This window comes from Podarcis muralis, chromosome 16 (genome assembly GCF_964188315.1).
Source record: "Podarcis muralis chromosome 16, rPodMur119.hap1.1, whole genome shotgun sequence".
NCBI lineage: Eukaryota > Metazoa > Chordata > Lepidosauria > Squamata > Lacertidae > Podarcis > Podarcis muralis.
In genome coordinates this window covers 39,779,434-39,797,951 of record NC_135670.1, presented here as the reverse complement: position 1 = coordinate 39,797,951, position 18,518 = coordinate 39,779,434, and the positions used below count along the sequence as shown (strand labels likewise).

The window sequence follows — 18,518 nt, the reverse complement described above, 5'->3', positions numbered from 1 at the left end:
ATCAAAAAAACACCCCCCCACACCCATCACATTATGTTCTGTTGGCTGCAGCAGCCAACAGCCTAATTTCAGCAAGGGTATTTCGTGAGAACTAGAGAAGGCCTAGTTGGTGACTCCTTCTCTGTAGATTAAGCTGCTTTGTCTTCTGGCTTGGTGCAAAGCTTGGGCATTCTCACTCCCTGGGCAATATCCCAGTTCAAGAACAGATTCCAGCCAGGCAAAATCATTTGAGTCGATGGTGGAGCAGAGCGAGTGAGAGATCGTGGGCTGAGGAAATAAGCATAGTCTGGGGAGTGGACGTGACTGGGGGGGACATAGGAGCATAGGAAGCTGCCTTATACAGAGTCAGACCATTGCGGGTGGCGAAAATGACAACACAAAAAATCTTGTTTGGGAGGGCAGCTGGGAAGGACATAGAAAACTTGTTTACTGGCAGAATTTAGCCCACAGAATTCTTCATAGTCATTCCAGAGGTGTAAGGGAACACCTTAAGCCCCATCTGCACTATACATTTGAAGCCTTATTATGCCACTTTAATTAGTCATGGCTTCTCCCAAGGATCCTGACAAGTGTGGTTTGTCAAGGGTGACGAGAGTCACTAGGAGACCCCCTATTCTCTTCACAGAGCTACAAATGGTTTAATGGCCAGTCCCGCTTCCCAAGGAACTCTGGGAATTGTAGCCCTGTAAGGGGAATAGCGGGCTACTGACAGCTCTCAGCACTCTTAGCAAACTACTACATTTCCCAGGAGTCTTTGGGTGGGTAAAAGCCATGACCATTTAAAATGGCATTCTGCTGCTTTAAACTATAATGTGGATAGGGTCTTACTGAGCAGTGTGTCTGCTTTGCCTGGCCGGTGTGTGGAGCTGTGCTCTTGACCTTTGCTAATGAGGGATTTTTGCAAATGGCTATTCCTCCCCGCCCCCCTTCCTTTTCCTTCTCCTGTGGGAATCTGGGGCTCTTGTATGTTGCAGGGATTAAGCAGGCATGGGCTCTGTCCTCCCACACTGTCCACACTCACACTCAGTGGGTCTGGGTCATGCAGTTAATAATGGAACTGGCCGGATCCTGCGTTAGACTTTAGCAGGCCTCCCACTTGACAAGGGCCTCATCTAGCTCTGGTGCTGGTGGTGGTGAGGGGGGTTGTAGCTCTTTGAACAGAGACAGTAAATGTGTGTGCTAACGCCACAGCTGCCAGCTCCTTAACCATCACCACCTGTTGGCATCTGTCTGTCTTGTGAGACAATGGAGTATGCCTCTGTGGGGGAAGTCAAGCCATGTTGTTCTTGCTGCTCCAGCAGCACCAAGAAACCTTTCTGGGACCTGGTGTGTATGGAGGTCCTGGGCTGCCTAGACATCAAGATCCCCGTCTTGGCCTCACTGACATGTCCAGAGGAAAGCAGAGCAAGATGTTTGTTTGACACCAGCTTGGCTGCAGGAGTTGCCAGAAGGAGGCAGACAAGGCGTCATCCAAGTGTCTTACGGACTCCACTCTGGGTTCATTCCCTAGCCTTTCCTTCTCCCAAATATGTCCCATCACTACCAGGTTGGGAAGAAATGGAGGAGTTTGCAGAGGCAGCAACATATTTTCCATCATTTTTTAAAAAGAAACTCTTAAGGAAAAAGTCACCACTGTGGGAGACGGAGAGAAAGAAACCTGTGAGATAGCCACTGTTGTTGAGTGGGGTACATACAGAAATCTTAAAGGGGGGGGGGAACCAAAAATGAAAAGAAGAAGAAGAAATTAAAGAGTATGTAACAGACTGGCTAAACTATTATCAACTTAATGCTCTGTTTAAGGCAGGCAAAAATATGGTTTTCCAGACAAACAATCACAATTTGAAAAGGAGTTATTAGGATTGAAGGTAAAAACTTTTTAATGATTATAATTTATTATTAGAGTGGGAAACGAAGGAAGAGCTTCTTAAGTCATCCATGATCAGCTGGGCTAGGGATGTGGGACATAATATTGACCTAAGCTTATGGAAACAATTTTGGAAAAACAACTTGAAGTTTACTGCCTGTTACACTTTAAAAGAAAACTATCTTAAGATGATTCATAGGTGGTATTTAACTCCCAACAAATTGGCAAAGATGTTCAAAGCAGAGAGTGATAAATGTTGGAAACGTAGAGAGAGTGTAGGAACATTCTACCATGTGTGGTGGTCTTGTAGGGTTATTAAAGATTACTGGGAATTAATCCATAGCAAACTGGGGGGGGGGGAAATGTTTAAAAGCTCCTTTCCTAAAACCCAGAAGCTTATCTTCTGGGTATAATAACGACAGAAGTCCCTCCAAAACAAGTGAGTCTATTGATATATGCAACCACGGCCGCACGGATTTTACTTGCACAAAAGTGGAGAACAGACGTGATTCCAGCAAAAGAAGAGTGGCATCATAAACTGCTGGAATATGCGGAACTAGTGGGTAGGACTAATAGAAACAGAGATGAAAAAGAACTTGAAGAGGATTGTGTGTTATATATGAAAAATTATTATAGTAAGACAATCAACCTAGCAGGGTGATTATAATTCAGCAGTGCAAGTTATAACATGAGATAAAGAGAAGGAGAGAGGGAAATTTAGAAGAACAGGAAGACGTGGATAGGTGGGGAATAGGGAGGAAACCATGGAAGGCGTGGATGGGAAGTATATGAAAAGATTTTTTTCCCCTTACTCTTTTTTGAATGCAACAGTTGTTGTACTAATGTGGATGTACTAATGAAGTACATCCACATTAACAGCAAACGAACAAATAAAAAGAGATTGCCACAGGCTTGTGGGTGAAAGAAACAGTGTGATATCATAGGATTAAAGGGAGCCAACTTAAGTCTGTGATTTATTTCTCCTCCTCTCAGACACAATATTGTTATTTTCATTCTGAATGCTTACATTTGGGGGGAAAGCAGTGAAAATACCAAGTGGACATTCCCTTGACAACAGTAGCTTTGTGCAGTGGGGCGGCAGGTGGAGAGCTGTTCCCATTCTCCTCTGCAAAGAGATCATGGTTGCTTCCTGAGGAGAAGGCCGTGAGGCAGGAGGGGCACATGCTTCAGAGACGTCACCTCGTCTCTGTAACTTCACAGATTCCACATCTTGCTTCAACAACAAAACAAAACAACCAAGGTGGCTAAAATGAAGGAGTGCAGGCCTGAACAGTGTGATATTGTAGTGTGAGTGAGGAGATGAAAAAGTGGCCTGTGCTTATCTATACTATCCCTTCAGAGCAGATCCCAAGCATTTTATTTTCAGTGGAGAAATGTTTGCTTTATTTTTTCCACAGGTGGTTTTTTTCCACAGGTGGTCCTCTGTTTCTGTTTTGTTACACAGTGTTAGGGAAGCTGAGGCCCAGGCCTCCCCCTGGCCCTTGGGATGTTTCCGCAGGCCACACCACATCTGTTAACTTATGGAACTCATTGCTGCAAGATGCAATAGTTCACACTGACCTAGGTTAGGTGGCTTTACCATCTAATTTGTATGACTATCAGTGGATATTAGTCACGATGGCTAAATGGAACCCACATTCCCAAAGGCAGTATATCTGTCAATAGCTAGGGAGCAACAGTGACCAAAGGATGTTGCCTTCCAGCCCAACTGGTTGGCTTCTTGAAGCATCTATTAGTCCAGAATGCTGGGCAAGACAGGCTTTCAAGCTGATCCAGCAGGGCTCTTTTTAATGCCCTACCTTCCCCCCTATAATTCTGATATTGATTTACAAGTTATGCCATCCATTGATTTTACAATTGAAAGTGATTCATACAACATACTGATCTTCAATTTTCAAGTGTGCTGTTGTTTGTGAGAAGAGGTTAGGGACATTATAGCGGGGGCCACAAAGGAAAAAGGCATATATATTTTTTTGAAAAGGTTGAAGGCTTCTGATCTTATGAGTCTGAGAGGCTGGGCTTTCTTGTTCTGTTTCCCATCGGCTGTCAACTGTGTATTTTATAGAGAGATGCCAAAGACGAGCAGAATCCTGGGAATTTATTCACCTGGTGCTGTGCTGTGTGTCTGCCCGCTACTCGGATGCAGCTTTTAGAAGTGATCTTCTGCCTCTTTCTGCTCCTTGCCTTTTTGATTGACGCTTATAGCCACTGTTTAAATTACCTTTCAAGCTGTAACTGTGGCAAGAGACCCCCCCTTCCTCGTTAAGGCTGGCTGCATCTTCTTAGCAAGCCCAGCTCATCATTTACATAATTAGACCTTTCCGTTCTGTTCCATCAATATTACAAGGTGACACCTCACCCTGTCTGCTCTGGGTGAAAGTGAATCCCTTAACTTCATGGATTCCACCTCTGTAATTGGAAGAAATGTTGTCTCTCCCTTTCTCTTCCCCTCTTCTCCTTCTGATGAGAAGCTTTGCTGAACTACACCAACAGGATGATGGCTTCAGCATCTCATTCAGTGCATCCTTAAGGCATGATAATAAGGCGGCTGAAATGCCAGAAGGCAAGGAGATACAAAATTATACTCTCTCTTAAGTTGCCAACCTGGAAGCTTTAGCTTTGTACAGTTTTTACACAAGCATTGTAGAAGCCAGGGTTGAGGAAGGTGTTCTGAGCTTGAGGGCCACGTTCCCTTCTGGGGCCCACATGCCTGTGCTGGGTGGGGTCAGAGGCAAACGTGTGTAGAGCAATGAATTTCCATTTCCCCCTTGTGCAGTAGGCTTGTGAGTGCGAAAGAGATCTTAATTCAGGCCAGCTCAGGGTCCAGAAGTTGTGATTCCAAAGAATACAAGTAAGGCAAGAGATTTGGAGCTGAGCAGGAGCAATGAAGATGTCCCAGCAGTTGTGGTGCCCCCCCCAACTTTTTAAAGCCAAGGCACAGCGAGCTCCCTCCGGAGACTTTCTTGCTTTACGGGAATGTTCCGTCTGAGTGGATTCCAACCCCCTTTCCAGGTGGGATGGTGGAGAGAGTGGCAGTTCCCTCTCTTTCGATACTTTGAGTCAAAAGAGGAGAACTTCCATCTTCCATTACTGGATACCAGCCTTCACCCCCCCCCCCCAACTCTGCTTCATCTCCTTCCTCCTCCTCCATGTTGAGCTGCCAAGCCATGCCAGGTCCTGATGAAGCTAAGGGACCCATGGTGGCTCTTCCTTATGTCCTCTTGAACTGGCGGCAGCACCTGCTGCTGAAGATGCCTGGAGATGCCAGAGATTGAATGGGGGGGGGGGCTTTGCATACCAGGCATGTGTACTACCAATGAGCCTAAGCGATATAAACACTTGCAATAATTTGGGTCAGTGCTATATGGGGGGCTCGAGTCCCTTGTAAGATAGAGAGAAGTAAATATAGCATGGCAGTCCTAATACAAGCCCTTATTTATGTAAAGAGTGCATGACTGTTTTCTTATTTGCTCTTCCTCCTTTCAGTCCCCACCCTAGCGCTGGCTGTGGAGGGGATGTAATCCCCCCCCCCCCCCAGTACTGGTTCCCTTGAAGCCGAGTTCATAATGTAATTGGGTCCTTGACGGGCCCAGCTGTGAAAGGATGGGGGCACCCTTGGGAGGCCAGTCTCGTTTGTGGAACTGATTGAATAAAAGCGACCTCCATTCACAAAGCTGTCAATCCAGGTCTGTTCCCCAGCATTAGCACCCCCCAATGGTGCTGATTAATGGTCTGGCAAATCTCTTTCTCTCCCTCTGCTCCTCCCAGATGGTCACCTGGGAGCTAGCATTCAAAGGGCTGGAGCAAGGAGTTTCAGCCCCCCCTCCCCCAAAAGCCCCATCTGAAATCTGAGCATTCCCAAAGAGCGACATTTCCATTACAAAAGCTGTTGGCTGAAGTGTGTCTCAAGTGGAAATTCACTTTCCTCCCTTCCCCCTGCCTTCTCGCTAAACTTGAGCTTTAGAAATCTCATTTCCTTTCTCTGATAAGAGTGCTGAAAAGGGCACTGGGGTGTCCCCCCACCCAATTTCTTCTCATAAATGAGATTAAAGGAAATGCACTAGGCTCAGAATAGCTTTTTCCTTGCTTCTCTCCCCCCCCCCCCCAGCTCTCTAGAACAGCTTTCCCTAACCTGGTGCCCTCTGGGTGTTGTTGAACTGCCATCACCCCTCGCCATTAAACCATGGTGACTGGCGAAGGTGGAGTCTCAAACTTGTCTGCATCCTGGGCTGGGCGACTCAGCTGCCCTCCCTTCCTCCAAGGACACCACTGACCTCTGTGGCTTCGCAGGTGGAGGCTGAAGAGCAGCATCAGAGGCCCCCCCCCCCTCAAGAGGCAAGGGGGGGGGCGACTGCCTTAGGTGGCAGAATCCACAACAGCAGCAGATCTGGCCTCCAAGGAATGCTTGTCCCGCTGTCCCTGGTGCGCCTGCTGCCCCTCTAGCACCCCCCCCCAATGCCACCCCCACAGCTGCCTCTGGGAGGTGCTGCTGGCCTCCTCCCACCTCCCAGTGCAAATCTGTATTAGCCCTTCGTTCAGATTTATATCTCCACTCATCTCTTCTTCCTTGGAAGGAGTGCGCATGTGCCATTTTGTGGTTCGCCTCAGGTGCCAACATGTTTTGGGTGCCCCTGAACAAGGAAGACTAAGGGTGAGGGCAAAAAAATGCCCTATTGCTTCTTTTCCTGATACCAGTTCCAAATACTGGACTTGAATGTGGTTTTTATTATGAGAACCTTTTGCAAACTGCTTTGAGAACCTCTCAGGATATAAAGTGGGATATATCTGTTTTATTTTTTTTACTAGAAACTCAAGATCAGCTGTGACCACTCCTGGATCAGGAAAGCTTGGCTCAGTAATCCATGCACTGGTTACTTCAAGACCAGATTACTGCAGCGTGGGGCTTCCCTTGCGCTTGATCCAGAAGCTGCAGTGAGTGCAGAAAATGCTGCAGCACAAGTGCTGACAGGAGGGAGACCCTATCAGCATAGAACACCTGTGCTCAGAGACCTGCACTGGTTACTGTTTTGCTCCTGGGCTAAGTTCAAGGTGTTACTCTTACCACATAAAGCCCTCTACAGCGTGGGGCCTTACCCCATGCCTAGCCTCTCATCTGCTTCAGTCTGCAGAACTGGCACTGCTGCAGGTGCCATACGATGCTTGTTGCACATTTGAAAAATTTCAATCTTTTAGTGCGGCAGCACCCACACTTCGGAACTCCCTGCTTATTGACATCAGGCAGGTGCCTTCATTCCTAAAAACATTTTTTGTTTAGACAAACCTTCCTAAATATGTATAATGTTGGCATGTGTTTTAATCTGCTTTTTACTTACCCTTGATTTTAATTATTTTGTTAATATTTTATATAGCTGTTTTTAAGAGTTTTCACTGGTATTATTGTTCTATTCTTTTTGCAAACTGCTTTGAGTGCTTTTTTTAAACAACCAAGTGATGTATAAATGTTATGAAATAAATAGATTAAAATATCTACCAACCTGAGCCGTGTACAAAAGGCCGTGTACAAAAGCCGTGTACAAAAATAGACAGCAGGGTGCCTCTGAGTGCATTCTCAGCCTAGGGATTTGCATTCAGAACTGAGGGTGTTGTATTCCGCTCACTTCTTCTCAGAGTAGACTCGGTAAAATCAATGGGCATAAGTTTTAGTCATCTTCATTATTTCAATGGCCCTACTTTAAGTAAGCTTAGCATTGGAGACAACCCTGAAGTCCCACGTCTTTCACACCAATGCCCACTCCTTGTTATCCCAAGTTTTCTTTATTTCAGCAACCTTATTTAATGAGGAAAATGTGTCTTTTTCTGTGGATTGCCATTTGCTCCAATCCAGTGGTGAAATGTGGGTTTTCCTGGGGAGAGCGGTGGGGCAAAACGAAACAAAAAACAAGAAAACTTGCTGAGACACAGAGCTTTAAAACGTGGACCTGTGCCTGTGCCAGTGTGGATGAGCCCTTAGAAAGATTGTGGGTGGCAGGTGCCCTATTAAAATAGGCATATCTTCTCTCACCTGTGCACAACTTTGGGAAAATAAAGAGCGTATCACGTTCTGTGTTGAATTATTATTATTAAAGTGTAGGTTTGGTCGATTAATATATTTCAAACCTGCCTGCCTGCCTAATTCTTTAAGGAGACTGCTGCCCTCTTAGTTATACTTATCCAAATTAATTTTGTTGTAAAGCTGGCCATGAGAGCCAATGGAGCCTGCTACTGAACGGATTGCTTCTCAAACAGGCTGTGTCCAGCCTGTCACTATTTTGTGGAAGGATACAGCACATACAGGAAAAGTAGGCTTGTGCAATTAAAGTGGATTAATTGCTCTGTTGCCGTGGTGAAACCAATCTCATGGTTGCTTTTTTAAAAGTAAACTTTTTGTGGTTAGAAAGGTGTTGGTGAAGTGCACTGTAAAGTGTGGGCTGAATGATTTATTAGTGGGAAGGCATATAACCACTGTGGAAGCAAATGGAATGAATGTTCATTGCTATATAACCTCCCCACAAACAACTCAGAACAAACACTCAGTAAAGTCAGGACATAGTCTAACCTCTGTGTAAACTTTGTGCATGCAACTCAGGATCAATGCGCAATAAATAAGTTGTCTGGGGAAGCCCCCATATGAAGTCACTTTCCTAAAATTCCTTAACGAATTTTGCCTTTCTCTTTTGGGAGGTGGCCTCCCCTGCCTCCCCTTTGGTTGGTTTAATACCCTTTGGATGTTGTTGGACTCCAGATTGCAACAACTCTAGCCAGAATGTCTAGCAGTCATGGATGATGGGTGTTGGAGTCTAGTGACATTAGGCAGTTGGGGAAAGCTGCATTAATGCCAGAGGAGGTTGCACTGAGAGCGCCACAACCGTTTGAGGTGTGACTGGTGCTGACTAGGAGAAGTAATGCATTTGGAATGCCATGCACAAGGATTAATGCTGGCCACCTCTATTCTTCCATTTAGGAAACTGGCTGAAATGGAAATTTCACTCCCAGGTGAAGGAGATATTGTTGTGTGTCTTTTGTTTTCAAGTTGCTTTTGCTGTTGTTTTTGAATATTTCTTTTGGAAAAATGGCATACTCATTTTGTGTGGTGTTTTGAATTTGTTGTAAGACGCTGGAATAAAAATCTAATGAAGAAAGAAGCATATTACAATGCAAGGGGTTTGAGTGAGCACAAGAAGCAGCCTTATCCCGCATATGACCGTTGGCCCATTAGGATCTAGCTCAGCATTATGTACACCAGCTGTCTCTGACTTGGTGCGCCCCAAATGTTTTTAATTCCATCTCCTATGATCCCTGACCATTGCACATGCTGGCTGTGGTTGATGAATGTTGGAATCCAACAACTTATGGAGAGTGGCAGTTTGGGATAGGGTTCCAGCCCTACCTGGAGATGCTGAGGATTGAACCTGGGACCTTCTGCAAAAGGCCTTCTGGATGGGCTGCTAAGCCTGATGGATGATGCTCCTGCTCCTGCTCCTGCTCCTGCTCCTGCTTTGATTTGGTGTGTGTGTGTGTGTGTGTGTGTGTGTGTGTGTGTGTGTTAATGGCAGTGTGTTAATGGCAGTCTCATCCTTTGCATCCAGTTTCATCTTCCTCTCTGCTCCCCTCTTCTTCTCTCACCTCCTGTTATGCAGTTGTGTTTTGCAGCAGCAGCAGCAGCAGCAGCTCTCCCCCATACACTGTGTAAAGCTCAGACATCAAGTGTGCCATCTCCATGTGGAGATGGCACACTAGCGACTTGTGTGCCATCTCCACATGAGAGTATGTGAGACTTGGCATCCAGCTTCCCCTTCCTCTAGTTTCAGAGAAAGATGCCAACTGCAGAGATTCGAGGAGAGGATGCAGAACCTGAAGCGTGTGAATCCCTCCAGCTCTGTATGGATGCTAAAAATAATTGGCCTGATCTTGTCCTTGGGTTGTCCCTGGGGTACATACTTGCGGAGGCGGGTTGGGGGGGGGCAGTTAAAAGCCTTATTCTGGGACTCAAGGATCTTTTGTGTAGGACAGGAAGAGCTTGCTGGTGGCAAGAGCCAACAGTGGAATGGACACACTCGGAAGGTGGTGGACTCTCCTTTCTTGGAGGGTTTTAAGCAGAGGTTGGCTGGCCATCTGTCATGGGTGCTTTAGCTGAGATTCCTTCACTGCAGGGGGTTGGACTAGATGACCCTCAAGTCCCTTCCAACTCTAAGATTCTGTGTTTCTATGATTCTACCTTCCAACTCCAATTCTATCCTGGACCCAAGTTGTTACGGGCATTGTCAATTAACAGAAGAACCTGGCCTGGTAGTGTCTGAGCCACCAGTGTAAGCTTTAGAGCAGTGTTTCCCAACCTTTTTTGGGCAAAGGCACACTTGTTTCATGAAAAAAATCTCGAGGCACACCACATTACAGCCCCGTGACGTCAGCGCGCAGCGTCACGCCGGGAGGGACATGAATTGCTAGCAAATTACATAATCACCTCCTTGAGGGCTGGCTCATCTTCTCCGAAGGCAGAACCCCATTAATTAACAGCACAGACTCACACCATAGCCAAGACGAGGGGGAAAAACCTCAGTCATGCACAGTCATGCACATGTGGGGGCTAAATGAGGACGAAGACCGGGCAGAGAGCAGGGTTCAAATCACCCCACCTGGCCAGGACAATCCCTGGGTGCTCCCTTGGGCCACTCGCCTGACCCACCTCGCAGGGCTGTTGTTGCGAGGATAACACGGGGAGAACCACGCGCGCCCCCGGGAGCTCCTTGGAGGAGAAAGCGGGTGATGAATGCAATGCACGAAATATATGAGAGGCGACCAGGTTTTGCAGGTGAGGGGCCCCCGCCAGCCTCCGCTTCCAACACCCGGCGCAACGACGCCGAAGTTTCCCCCCGGGCTCGGCTCGGGGAGCAGCGCTGCTCCCCCCCGGCTCCCCTTCGCCCTCCCGGCTCTCTCTGCCGCCCACTGGGGACCCCCCTCACCTGCCAAGTCCGGAGCGCCGGTGGAAGTTGCATGCATGCATGCAGGGCGCCGCGTTGCCATTGCATTGCACTGCACTCCATGCAACGCCTGCACGCATGCATTGCCTTGCACGCCCGCCAAGGGGTCTCCCCGCGGTCCGATGCGTCCCCTCCGGCGCGGATGCAGCATTGCAAAAATAAAAAAACCCCGACGCAGCCCTACCTGGGGGGCAGCCTCCGCCTCCGCCGCTCCGCCTCCGCGGGGATCCCCGGGCTCCATCCTGCTGCCCGATCTCCGGGGGGCGCAGGCAGGCTGCGCGGGGTCTGCGCGGAAGAGCCCCTGCCCGCCCGGCCGCCGCCGCCGCGCTCATTCCATGGCTGGGAGAAGAGCGCTTCAAACAAAACGCCCGGCCCGCCAGGCCACGCTGGGAAACGTAGTTTGCGCACCCCGCGCGGGCGCGGAGCCCAAGGGCGAGGGGACTACGGATCCCGGCAGCCCCCGCGCCGGGGACGGAGGGGGAGAGGCCGGGTGCAGGGATGGAGGGACGGGTGGGCGAGCGAGTGAGTGAGTGGCAGCCGCCAAGCCTTGGCCGAGAGCCAGGAAGGGCCTCCCCGGAGGAGGAGGAGGGAGGCACAGAGCGGGAGGGAGGGAGGGAACCCCAGGGGTCATCTAGTGACGGCGCCCCAATCGAAAATTTGACTTAAAAAAAAAAATCTTTCAATTTTTTAATTTTTCCCGTGGCACACCAGGCAACATCTCGCGGCACACTAGTGTGCCGCGGAACAGTGGTTGGGAAACACTGCTTTAGAGCACCAGAGTTATGTAATAGCAGTAGATGTTGGACCACAACTCGCATCACTCTTGTTGTTTGGCTGTGCTTACTGACAGGTGGCTGTCCTCTGAGACTGATGAGAGACAGAGCCTGGCAGCAAACTGAGAGCCACAGCTTAGCCACCCAGCTCTTCATTCTCTCTTTCCTTGCTGCCCCAAAGTCTGGCAGCTGGAAATGCCAAGGATTGTATTTTCCTGGGGGTGGGGGTGGGGTGGGAAAGCAGTGGCTTCATTCCTCACAACGATGTTTTGGCAGAAATTATTCCCTTTCCCCGCAATTTGATGTTTATTCCTGGTTAACAGTAAGTGTACCTTGGAGTTTTAGGATTACTGGTATAATTACACAATATGTGCAGAGATGGGGAGGGGGTGGAGGGGAGACAGATTTTCATAAAACTGCCCTGAGCTGCGAGCAGCTGTTGCGGAGAACAATTAATGGGAAAGAGTGAAAAGGGAGATGCTCTCAGGAGAGTGAGCTAGGTTTTTTGCAGCTTTTTTCTGAAATGACCGATTCTTCCAAGAGGGGGAAGAGCCACAGCTCAGTGCTGGAGCAGCCACTGTGCATGCAGAAGGTCAGTGGCAGGGCTGGGAGAGAGCCCCCTCACTGTAACCCTGGAGAGCTGCTGCCAGTCAGAGTAGACAGTGCTGAGCGAGATGGACGAAAGGTCTTAATCAATACAAGGCAGTTTCCAACTCACAATGCTTTGTCAGGATGTTGGGCAGGGAAGGGGCACCTATCAATGGTGGGCAGGATCAGAAGCAAAAACGTGAGATCATAGAAACATAGAGGAGCTGAAATGGTCCACGGTCATCTAGTCCAACCCCCTGCAATTCAGGAATCATTCACTCAAGCCGGGGCTTGAACCCACAACCCTGGGATTAAGAGTCTTGTGCTCTGCTGACTGAGCTCTTAGTACCCTCCAAATGTTTTAGACCCAACCAGCATGGCCAGGGGTCACGAAGGATGGGAATTCTACTCTAAAATAATAGTCTTCAGCTTTTTCAGACCTGGGGCCCATGTATAACCCAGACATGTATTTGGGGAACAGTTTCTTCTTCAGATTTTTAGCCATATATTTGTATGGTGGTAGTGCTGCAGTTGTGACCCTCTTTAGACCAGGCTGTGACCTGGTAGGTGGGTTCCAACCTACTGGTTGAAGACTAGTGGTCTAAAACAGATGTGGGGAACCTTTGTATTACCAGATGATGTTGAAATACAACTCCCATCAGCCCCAGTATGCGTGGCCAATGGCTAGGAATGATAGTTCAGCAACAACTGGAGGGCTAAAGGTTCCCCACATCTGGTCTGAAACGTGGAGGGCCCTAGGCTGGTGAAGGTTGGCTTAGGAAGTGAAAAGAAGGAAGCCTTGGTGCAGGTGAGTGAACTAGCATGCATCTCTGTGGTCTTGCATCTTCTGGAGACTTAATATTTTGCGTGGCTCCAATGCTTGTCACCATCAACACAATCTGCTTTGAGTGGAGAGTTGTCATCAGTGGTTTTGGGCAGTTTTGGTTGTTGGGCAGTAAATCTGTTCATACTTAAGGGAGTTGCCCTTTTGTTTTCAATCTTATCAGCTCTTCTCATGCTTCTAAACTGAGTATAAAATGAAGGTCTTGCCCACTGAGAGAGCTAAATAACAAGTTGACGAGGCTGAATGCAGGAGACGGTGTTTGTGGATGGTTGCAGGCCTGTAGACGTGATATAATAACTCACCTGGCGTAATTCAGTGGTAGAGCACCTGCGTTGCATACTGAGGATCCCCAGTTCAACCCCAGGCATCCAGGTAGGACTGGAAAAACTCTAGATTTGCTGCCAGGCAGTGTAGATAGTGTGGAGCCAGGTGGTCTGGCTCTGTATAAGGCAGATTCCTATGTTCCTCTGCTGGTCATCTCAAGACAAGGAAAAGAGTCTGGCATCTGCCCAGATAGAGTGAATCACCAGTAAAAAGGGGGAGGGAACTGGTGAGTTTTATTGGGTGGGTGAAGGTATATAGTTAACTACATTTTCTCTCATTACAGACCCACATATGTAGGTTAGCAGGGAAAAGGATCAGCTTACCGCTTGCATTTGAAAAGCACAGGGCTGAGCAAAGTTTAAATCTCATACATTTTAATCGAATGCATAGGAATTAGCCATTAGACTGGACTCTCCCTTTATGACCCTGTTTTTCAGGGAAACAGGTTACAGACTGAAAAGGCCTGTGCCTGATGCTGGAACAAGTGGACAGATGTTTGTTTCCATGGTTGGTTGAAGAGAGAGAAGGTGGAAGGAACAAGAAATACTTCTTTCTCCCTGGAGAGGAGAGGAAATGACATCACACAGAACCTTCTCTACCAATTACATTTCTATGGTCTGAATCTCCTTATCAGCAATTCAGCTCTGTGGTCTTAACCCCTTCACATGCTAACTGGCAAGAACATGCATTATTAGGTTTGGCTGAATGTCTCCCAAAGGGGCCTCCCAGTTGCCAGGAGTGTAGGGAACACCAGTTGGTACTACCAAACAATGGTCGCTTTGTCGTCCCCGCTCCCCTGGTTGGGGAGGCTGCCTGTGATTAAGGTAGCAAACTTGGATGTTGGCCTCTTTGTGAGGGGCAGCTGCTAAAGTGACAGCCATGCGCCTCCTCAGTGGTTTAAGGTTACACACCCAGCCATCTGTCCTCTGTGTGAGGAAAGGAAGAGGAGGGGGAAGGACTTATGAAAGCAGCTAGTGCCTACCTTGAAAGAAACACATGTGAAATGTTGAATGTCTGGGAGGGGTACACCACACCTGCATTCATACAACCAAAGCACATGCTTGGTGTGTTCAGACAGCCAAACGGGGAATTCCTGAGAACTTTCTTTGAGGATTCCTCAGCAAGATCTTTAATGGCAGTACAAGAATGTTTTTTAATCTGCCTTTCTCCCCCTTTCAACTTTGCAGGATCGGGGCCTAACAGGAAAACTGGAGCCGGTTTCACCAGCCAGCCCTGTCCATCCTGACTCTGAACTGGATCTGTTGCCATCCAGGCTGTCTAAGGAGGAGCTGATCCAGAACATGGACCGTGTTGACCGTGAAATCACCATGGTCGAGCAGCAGATTTCCAAGTTGAAGAAAAAACAGGTAATTCCTCCCCCCCAAAATTGCTGTCACTGAAATAGCTTCCCTGAACCTCATCTTTGCTAATCAGGTAACAGCTGGCATTTCAGTGTGTTTCAGAGTGCAACCAACCACAGAAATGAGCTGGTTTTAAGACATTTGAGCCAAAGTCGGCCACGTGAGTTCACAGCTCTGCCTGGCAAAGGCATGCTACTAGTATAGTACAGTGGGTGGTGTGTAATGTTTAAGGCAGCAGCAACCACAATACCAGCTGCATTTCCCTTCCTAAACTCCATTGCGTGTGTCATATTCAGGCCAAACATTTCCCCATTCCCTCCCCAACTGTCATGGGTCCCTTGGCTCTGTCAGGATCTGGCATGGTTTGGCAGCCCCAGACACAGGAGGAGGAAGGAGGAGCTGATGGGGGACTCAAGCAGGAGTGAGGGCCTCTCCTTGTGAGGAAGCAGATCTGCTGGCTCTGTCTCTCCTGTGGAGCCTCATTATGGAAGGGTGAGGACTGGAAGGAGCCTCTGACAGGAAGCGTCACAGCTGGAGGCATAAGGGACAGTCTTGTCACCAAGAACCCAGTGCCGCCACCTTAGGTGGGATTGTATGTGTGAGAATTCTGTGAGTGAGCCTGCCCTGTTGGGATGTCATTGTGGCTTCTGTTCAGTTGCGAACCTCTTGCCTTGCTCATGTCCCTTGGGATCATGACTTTGGCCCTTGTGCGTGCTGCTGAGCCTGTGCCACCAGTAGCCTGAGTAAAGATCTCCACCTCCTTTGCAAGTAAGAGTCACTGTTGCAGTGTTTTGGGACGGGGGCCTGACACTGCACCTTCCGAGGAAGGTTAATTTGATATGGGGATCATTGCCCTCACTCTGAATTAGCCTCGTTTGTCACCAGTGATTTTGACACAACGCCAGTTCTAACTGGGTGGTTTGACAGCGAGGCATCACACTTGCAATATGTTCCCTTATTGACTGGAATTGCACTGTGAGGAACAACAAGAAAACGGCAGCGAAGCAGTTGCCTAGAGGGGTAAACAGCTGTGGGCAAGCAGATGCAAATAGAGGGAGGGAGCTTTGGAGATGGGCGTTCTTGCCCCCCCCAAGTGCTTAGCTGAGAACCTTGATTAGACATGGCCCTAATTTTCAGGAGATTGATTCTCTATATGTGTATGCTGAGAGGGTTAGTTTTTAGATAGCAAAGAACTTGTCATACGCACAAAGGCAGGCTGTCTTCTCTGTGCATGTGGAAGAATCCTCCCCACCCCCAAGCAAAACAAGTTTAATTAATCCCAGACACCTGCTTTCTGTTGCTGTCTGTCACAGCGCTATTGAAAGGGCTTAGGGGCTGAAGAGAGGAAAAGATTTCAGAAGCAGCTGCACAACCAGGCCCTATAGAGTGACTGCAACATCTGGAACTGCCATCTTGGGAGGGTGGGTGGAGGGAAGACAGCAGTGGGAAGGCAAAGAAAGGTATGGCGCTTCCCTTGTTTTATTCTGTTGCCAAGTTTAAAGATCCAAGTAGATAAAACATTTGGATTTGGAGGCATTTGGAGGCATTTTCATTGAAAGGAGTCTTCGGTGGGGGGGGGGGGGGGGAAGTGCTTCAGTATTAATAGTGACCTGTGCAAATGTGTCTGATGGATGCATTTGTATAAGTTCCAGGAGCAGAGCACACCCACCCACCCCATATCACAACCATACTGCTCTTTACAACCCCCCACAAACATATTGCATAAGGACGGCACAGGCAAATGCAGTGGGCTGTTTATGATTAGTCACAACACCAACAGATGCTTCCTGCACAGGGGTGTGTGTTTCCAGGAACATTTTGATTATTGCTGGTTCTTGAGATGCTAAATGGAGGGAGAAAGGCAGGGAGCAAACCATGCATGCGAGGTGGAGCTCCATCTGCAGCAGCATCAGGAACATGTTGTATACATGGGCCTTGCATCTCAGTGCATTTTCTCCCTCCCTCTCATTGGGAGGCCTCCAGGAAATAATGAGTCACATTTTTAGGCCATGCAAGCAAAGCCAACATCCTTGAGACTTCCAAAAATGGAAACAAAAAGTGGAAAATGGAAGACGAAACAAAACTGCCACAGCTTGCAATGTGGAGAGTCTGTCTGCAGCCCAGACATTTTCAACTTGAATGTTGCAGAAGGTCTTGTCTGTTGACCATTGTCTCCTCACCCCCTTCTGTTAATGGAAAGCCACATCTTAATTAGTTGGTTAGCCCACGTGCTACAGTAGCTGTCCTCAGCCTCACGCCCTTCAGATGTGACTGGACTACAACTCCCATCATCGCTGACCATTGGGCTGATGGGCATAGTAGTTCAACAAACATCTGGAAGGCACAGACTGGAGAAGGTGGCTTCTTCTATGACAGATCTTTTCCTAACATTGCCCACACTAGAGCTGTGCATTCCATAAAGCTGTGTCAGGAGTTTGGCTGAAGCCATGTTTTTAATTTGGAAGCTGTTCAAAGTGGTCTTCCAAGTGAGGGCTGCCATGTACTGTATGATAAAGTAGTGATCCATGTGGGTGAGTGGAATAGCAGAGCTTACAGAACAAACTGTACTACAGTGTAACCTGCTTTATTAAGAATCTAAGAACATAAGAAGAACCAGGCCAGTGGCCTGTCTAGTCCAGCTTCCTGTCCTCACAATGGACACCCAGATGACTGTGGGAGACCCTTAGGCAGGAGCTGAGCACAAAAGCACTCTCCCATCTTGAGGTTTCCAGAAGTGTTGCTGCCTCTGACCACACAGGCAGAGCATAGCCATTGTGGCTAGTAGCCACCGATAAACTGGCCTTCCATGAATTTGACCAGTCCTTTTTCAAGCCATTCAAGTTGGTGGCAATCACTGCCTCCTGTAGGATCAAGTTCCACAGTTTAAAATGTGTGCTGGTTCCTTAAATATTTGAGAACTTTACAGGTGTTATCCTTTAATATAGTGTCTTCAGCTAGTCGCCTGGTTCCTTTAGCCTCCCTCCCCACATGGGCTTTCCCTCTGCACCTTTTACCATATTTATAAGCTCCCATTGGTTCTTCTTGAGTTCTAACTACTCATCTTGAATGTTGGTACCTAAAACCAAATTTGTGAAGGAAGTCACAAGACTTGAAATGGAAGCCTGTTGGCCAAAGGCTGGGGACTAGTCTAAGGGATTGTCTGGTTTCAGACCTTGCAGCCCTTTTCAGATGCAGAAGGCATTAGTGGTTTGCAGCACCAACCCTTCTGATTAGTGAGCAGAATGAATCTCTTGATTGACCTGATCTAGTGAAAAATAAATAAATACAGGGAGCAGGATCTTTCAGCTCTTGCACTACTTTCTGACTTCTGTCCAATCTAGCACCTCAAGATACTATCTTCTGGGACACACAGGGTTTTATCCAACAAAGTCATCCCATCCATGCAAGAATTTCTGCTTGTGCAATAGAACTCCCCCCACTCTCTCCGCCCCATCTGCCCCCCTCCAATCTGTACTGGGCATTCTGTTGCACACACGGAAGTCCTTGTGTGAATGGAATCACCTCATTGCCCCGTGCACCTCCAGATGTGCCTGGTGATTGGCCATGCTGGCTGGGCTGATGCAGATTTGCCCAAAGGCTCTCCAACACAGCCATGCTCCAAGCGGCCTTTTTTGAGTGTTGAGTGGAGAAGAGCTATAACTTCCCAAGTGCGTGACCAACATCTGTGATATTTTTGTCTGCAACTAAAATGAGAAATTGGTTCAAAGTTCCTCTTAGAAACTGACTGGCTGGACATTTGCAGCA

The 18,518-nt window shown here is 48.0% G+C and overlaps 1 protein-coding gene across 16 annotated transcripts in view; it reads left to right on the top strand.

Moving 5' to 3' along the window:
• Positions 1 to 18,518, top strand: part of NCOR2 (nuclear receptor corepressor 2) — a 355,660-nt gene that overhangs the window by 119,325 nt on the left and 217,817 nt on the right. For all 16 annotated transcript variants that reach the window (XM_028709377.2, XM_028709372.2, XM_028709364.2 and 13 more), the window contains exon 5: positions 14,580 to 14,759. In XM_028709377.2, the coding sequence (XP_028565210.2) occupies positions 14,580 to 14,759 (180 nt within the window). The remainder of the gene's footprint in view (positions 1 to 14,579; positions 14,760 to 18,518) is intronic.